This window comes from Piliocolobus tephrosceles, chromosome 2 (genome assembly GCF_002776525.5).
Source record: "Piliocolobus tephrosceles isolate RC106 chromosome 2, ASM277652v3, whole genome shotgun sequence".
NCBI lineage: Eukaryota > Metazoa > Chordata > Mammalia > Primates > Cercopithecidae > Piliocolobus > Piliocolobus tephrosceles.
In genome coordinates, this window is record NC_045435.1 from 48,381,530 (window position 1) to 48,387,890 (window position 6,361).

Below are 6,361 nucleotides of genomic sequence, written 5' to 3' on the forward strand. Positions count from 1 at the left end.
AAAAAAAAAAAAAAAAAAAAAAAAAAAAAAAAAAAATTATTTATTTAGAGACAGGTTCTCTCTCTGTCATCCAGGTTGCAGGGCAATGGCACTATCATGACTCACTGCAGTCTCAAACTCTTGGGCTGAAGCACTCTTCCTGCCTCAGCCTCCCAAGTAGCTGGGATTACAGGTGCGAACCATAGTGTCTGGCTCTCACAATCATAATTATATAATATATATATATATGAAATATATATAATTTATATAAATTTATATATTATGTAATTTATTATATATAAATATATTTACATATTATATAATTTGTATAAATTATCTATTACATATTTATAATATTTATTTATTTGAGACAGAATCTCACTCTGCCGCCCAGACTGGAGTACAGTGGCATGATCTCAGCTCACTGCAACCTCTGCCTCCCGGGTTCAAGCAATTCTCCTGCCTCAGGCTCCTGAGTAGCTGGGATTAAGGGTGCCACCACACCTGGTTAATTTTTGTATTTTTAGTAGAGACAGGGTTTTGCCATGTTGGCCAGGCTGGTCTTGAACTCCTAACCTCAAGTGATCCACCTGCCTCAGCCTCCCAAAGTGCTGGGATTACAGGCATGAGCCACAGCGCCTGGCCACACAATCATAATTTTAAAAAAGCATTCTGGGCCTGGTGCAGTGGCTCACGCCTGTAATCCCAGCACTTTGGGAGGCCGAGGCGGGAGGATCACGAGGTCAGGAGATCGAGACCATCCTGGTGAACACGGTGAAACCCCGTCTCTACTGAAAACACAAAAAAATTAGCCAGGTGTGGTGGCGGCTGTCTGTAGTCCCAGTTACTTGGGAGGATGAGGCAGGAGAATGGCATGAACCCAGGAGGCGGAGCGTGCAGTGAGCCAAGATCACACCACTGCACTCCAGCCTGGGAGACAGAGCAAGACTCCGTCTCAACATAAATAAATAAATAAAGCATTCTGGGCCGGGTGCAGTGACTCACACCTGTAATCCCAGAACTTTGGGAGGCCGAGGCAGGTGGATCATGAGGTCAGGAGATCGAGACCAACCTGGCTAACACAGTGAAACCCCATCTCTACTAAAAATACAGAAAAAAAAAAAAGCATTCTGTGTTTCTGTGTGGGCTGGGCACGATGGTTCACACTTGTAATCCCAGCACTTTGGAAGGTCAAGGTGGATAGATCACTTGAGTCCAGGAGTTCAAGACCAGCCTGGGAAATATGGTAAAATCCCGTCTCTACCAAAAATACAAAAATTAGCTGGGCATGGTGGTGCATGCATGTAGTCCCAGCTTCTCAGGAGGCTAAGGCTAAGGTAGAAGAATCACTTGAGCCCAGGAGGTGGAGGTTGTAGTGAGCCGAGATGGCACCACTGCACTCCAGCCTGAGCAAAGGAGTGAGACCACATCTCAAAAAAACCAAAAAATAAAAAAAAACAAACCTACCCATACCCTGACCCCCCAAAAACCATTCTGTGAGTCAGATAAAAAGCATCTGCCCACATGGGCTACCCATTAATGCCTGCTCCAGGCTATCCAGATGCAGGTGATGACACCTGCTGCCTTTTACCCATAGAACTCTGGACTAGACAGGCAACTCCAAGCTCATGCCATCTTGCTGGCTTCTAGACCTACCAGGCTCTGAGCATGTGGGAGCCAAGCTGGCTTGTACACCTCAATCCTTGGCTCCCGCCCTGATTGTTGAGCCACTTGTCTGGGCTGCCAAGGGTGAGTTGAGTCCTATAGAGCTGAGCTGCCACCTCTGCATTAATCCAGTCCTGGGTGTCCTTCCCACACCATTCACCATGTGATTCTTGGTGCCTGTTCTAGTTCCCTGGTGACCTTGCTCCCAGCCTGTCATCTTCTTTCCCTTAAGGGCAGACAGGCACTTGTATGATCTTCCTACCATCAGGCCCCGACTTCTGTACGTTTCCTGTCCCTCAGGGCAGCCCCAGGACACGAACACCACAAGGGGCACTTAGCATGTGACAACAGGCATTCAGCACACTGAACACCATCTGCAAAGTGACCAGAGGGGCCAATACGGAGAGCGCAGAGAGCATATCAAGGACAACATGAAATGAGACTCAAGCAATGTAATTTACCAAGCACCTCCAATGTCTGGGGGAAAGAAGTAATTCATGAATACATGACTGTATCTACATTTTCTACAGTGAATGTGAATTACTTAATGAGAAAAATATTTTAAAATACATATGAACATAAAGGTTTATCTCATTTTATACCCAGTGAAAACTTTCTTAAATTACTTGAGTAATTAAAAACATTTTTCTAAACCAGATTATACTTGTTTCTGTAACAAAAAAAAAAAAAAAGAAAGAAAGAAAAGAAAGATGCCTGTAATTCTAGCACTTTGGGAGGCCAAGGCGGGAGGATCACTTGAGCTCAGTAGTTCCAGACCAGCCTGGGCAACATGGCAAAACTCTGTCTCTACTAAAAAATACAAAAAATTAGCTGAGTGTGGTGGCACACACCTGTAGTCCCAGCTACCTGGGAGATTGAGATGGGAGGATCACCTGGGCCCAGGAGGTTGAGGCTGTAGTGAGTCATGATCACACCACTGCATTGCAGCCTGGACAACAGAATGAGACCGTGTTGCAAAAAAAAAACAAAAAACAAAAAAACAAAAGCAAAAACCCACAAGACAGATGACCCAGAGTCAACCACTGATTGTATTTGTTACATAACAAATGAAATCTTTTCTTTAGCATATACATAAGTGTTTTCCACTGTGTTACTTAGGTTATTGCCAGGCATTAGGAGACGATGTAGATTTCTGAAATATTGGATTAAACACAGCTATTAAAGCTTTCTTATCTAGTAGTGTGCATCTGTCATATTCTTTGGCAAAAGAGTTCATTCTACAAGTTCTTTTTTTGTTTCTCATTCTACAAGTTCTATTGCATCCTAGTGCTACCAACCAAAGTGCCATATTATTTATGCCTCCTCACTGTAGTAATCGGGGTATTGGAAATAATTATTCTGTAAAATGGGTATTGTGGAGATCAGATCCTTAATTTTTCCTTGTGTGCTGAAACAGCCCAGTATTCCAAGAGAGGGGTTACTGATCATGTCCCATTCTACTCGTTTAGGAGCTGAGGCCCAGAAAAGTGGATGACTGTTCATGGTCACCCCATAAGTCAAGGTTATAGTTCAGACGAAAATGCAGGATTGGCTGGGTGCGGTGGCTCACGCCTGTAATCCCAGCACTTCAGGAGGCCGACGTGGGCAGATCACGAGATCAGGAGATCGAGACCATCCTGGCCAACACAGTGAAACCCCATCTCTACTAAAAATACAAAAAATTAGCTGGGTGTGGTGGTGCACACCTGTGGTCGCATCTACTGGGGAGGCTGAGGCAGGAGAATCACTTGAATTCGGGAGGTGGAAGTTGCAGTGAGCCGAGATCACACCACTGCACTCCAGCCTGGGCGAGAGTGAGACTCCGTCTCAAAACAAACAAACAAACAAAGACCCCAGAAAATGCAGGATTTCCTCAAGACAATCTCATGCCCACCTCCCCACCTGCCAATGTCATAACCACCCAACTGGCCACATCTCCTGTATTTGGCTGGGACTTTTCAGCTCATGAATCACCCTCATGACTTTGTTTCTGCCCAACAAAGCCCTCTTTTCCTTTGTCTAATTGTTTTCTCCAAAGCCACTGGGCAACTGATTACCTCCATAGAGCTGAAGCTCATCCTTCAAAACGTCAGGCTCCCCATGCCCAGGACCTGGATGGAGACAAACCCCTTAGTCAGCACTCCCAAACACAGTGACCCAGGCCACTTCCATCTCCCATGGCTTTGAAGCTTAAGAAGTACCAGAGTCCTTGTGCTGGAGGTGAGGTGGGGGGTGGTCTTCAAGAGGCAAGGCAGCACAAGTACCTTCCCTTTGCCCTCTCTGATGCCCCCAGAACTTCCAGAGGTGACCACATTCAGAAAGTACTCAAGACCTAAGAAGACCTGGACCTTGCTCAGGGTTAATAGTGGGTATATATTGGGCACTCGCATGCACCAACACTGTACTAAGTGATTTATATTTAATACTTCATTTGCTTCTCACAGACATCCTATGAAGAAGGTATTAGTACCTACCCCACCCATTATACAGATAAGGACACTGAGGCTCAAACAGTTACATTATTTTCCCAAAGTCATATAGCCAGCAAGTGAGTGGCAACTCTACTAGGTCTGTTGCCAAAGCCTGCGTTCCTAATCATGTTTATATCCAGAAAGAGAACCCAGGGCTCAGCTCTAGCCTCATGGGCAGCATTTATTAAACACTTTCTGTGTGACAGGTTCTGTACTAGGCAATAATTAAAAGACCCTTTTCCCAGTGGTCTTTCCTTCCTATGAAATTTTTTATTTCTTTTGCAACAATTATTTCCTGGTTATAAAAATAAAACATGCTCTGCCAGGCGTGGTGGCTTACCCCTGTAATCCCAGAACTTTGGGAGGCCGAAGTGGGTAGATCACTTGAGTCCAGGAGTTCAAGACCAGCCTGAGCAACATGGTAAAATCCCATCTTTACTAAAAATACAAAATTAGCCAGGCATGGTGGCGCATGCCTGTAATCCTAGCCTCCTACTTGGGAGGCTGAGGCAGGAGAATCGCTTGAACCCGGGAGGTGGAGGTTATGGTGAGCCAAGATCGCGCCATTGCACTCCAGCCTAGGCAACAAGAGTGAAACCCTGTCTCCAAAAAATAAATAAATAAAAAATAAAACATGCTCATTGTAAATTATTTATAGTATAGGACAGTTCAAAAAAGGGAAAATAAAAATCACTTATAATTCCACCATCCTGAGATAACCACTATTAACATTTTGGTATTTTTCCTTCCAGTTTTGATTATAACTGTATGTCTGAATTTTTATAAAGTATATACGAGATCGAATTAATTCTATGATTTGGCATCTTTCTTTTTCAGTTCAGCGATAGATGAAGAGCAGAGCTGTCACCAGGACAGGGTGTAGCATCCTTTATTCTGCTGCTGTCAGGCTATTTCCTATTTTATCCTGCCGTAAACAATGCTGTGAAGAACATCACACAGGCAGATTCAGTCCCACTGAGAAACTCAACAGTGAGTGAGTGGGCAAAAGAAAAATGGTAAGGCCTATTGCCTACCGGGTGAGCCGTTCCCATGGGGGTGTCCAGCCCCCAGGCTCCGTCGATGTTTTCTGGTTGCTCTGGGGTGCTGGACTTCATCACTGCTCTCTGCGGGGAACAAACACAAGCTGTAGGAGAAGCTCAGCCTGGACTGAGCTGGGAATGCGTTCGTTCTGGTGGCCATTCTCAGAATTCAGTTTATGCGAAGAGTGTGGTTTGATGGGAGGAACTCTGATTTGGGGACTGGAGGTAGGAGACCTGCCACTCACTTTCTGTGTGACTTTGGACAAATCCCTTAATATTTCTGTTGATTTCATGTCTACATAATATTTCTGCTGCTGCCTTGCCTACTTTATAAGACTTCCATGAAGATAAGACAAGGTCCCATGAGGCGTCACAGTACTGGGATGGCTTCCATCCCACCAAGTGCAGGTGCTGTGTCATCTCTGTTTCCCCACCTATCACACTGGCTCTGGATGTTTGCTGTGTCTCCCACGCCCCGGAATATCCTTCCTGTTTGTCTGTGTTATTGAGAAGCTTAAGCTGATGTCACACCTCCTATAGAAAGCCTTTGCCAACTGCCCCAGCTCACACTGGTCTTGCCTTTCCCTGCTGGGGTTTCTATAGCACCAACTGTCTGTCCCTGACTCAGTGGACACAAAGGCCAGCAGTCTCATGATGTGCCTCTCTCCAAACATTTCATCTCCTGAAGGACATGACCTGGGTTCTCCACCCTGCAAGGGTGCCCAGCTGTGAACAGGAGCTTGATCAAGACTTGAAAATGGTTGTCATTTGTGCTCTTTGGCCAGTCAGCATTCCAAGAATTCAGGTCTATGAGTTTCTGGCTCCAGGTCCAGAAGATTCCTTTATCCCAAGACAGGACCATGGGACCTCCTGGTCAGTCATGGGCAATTTAAAAAATTCCAGGAAACCAAATTAATTGTGCTTAAGCATCAGTGCATCTGTGATCTCAACTGGATAAGGAGGAAGAGGGATTGGGAAGCTCAACAAAATCACAACAGTGGTGTTTATCTCAGAAGAAAGGATTTTGGGTGACTTCTATTCTCTTCTATATTTCACAAATATTCATCAGTGCAAAAAATGACTTTTTATTCCTAAAAAGATAATGCATGTTGCAAAATAAAGAAATGCAGAAAATAAAGTAAAAATTATTCCAATTTTCTTTTTTTTTTTTTTTTTTTAATAGAGACGAGGTTTCACCATATTAGT

General features: G+C 44.5%; 1 protein-coding gene across 5 annotated transcripts in view; it reads right to left on the reverse strand.

Annotated features, from left to right (window-relative positions):
* LOC111526778 (transmembrane protein 40) overlaps positions 1-6,225 on the reverse strand; it is an 11,450-nt gene extending 5,225 nt beyond the window's left edge. For 3 of the 5 annotated variants that reach the window (XM_026453228.1, XM_031935166.1, XM_026453227.1), the window contains exons 1-2: positions 5,150-6,225; positions 3,702-3,755 (exon numbers count right to left, since the gene is read on the reverse strand). In XM_026453228.1, coding sequence (XP_026309013.1) covers positions 3,702-3,755; positions 5,150-5,315 — 220 coding nt within the window. In that variant the 5' untranslated portion in view covers positions 5,316-6,225. The remainder of the gene's footprint in view (positions 1-3,701; positions 3,756-5,149) is intronic. The other 2 variants (XM_026453225.2, XM_031935167.1) reach the window with 2 other exon arrangements.
* Positions 6,226-6,361: the final 136 nt, after the last annotated feature.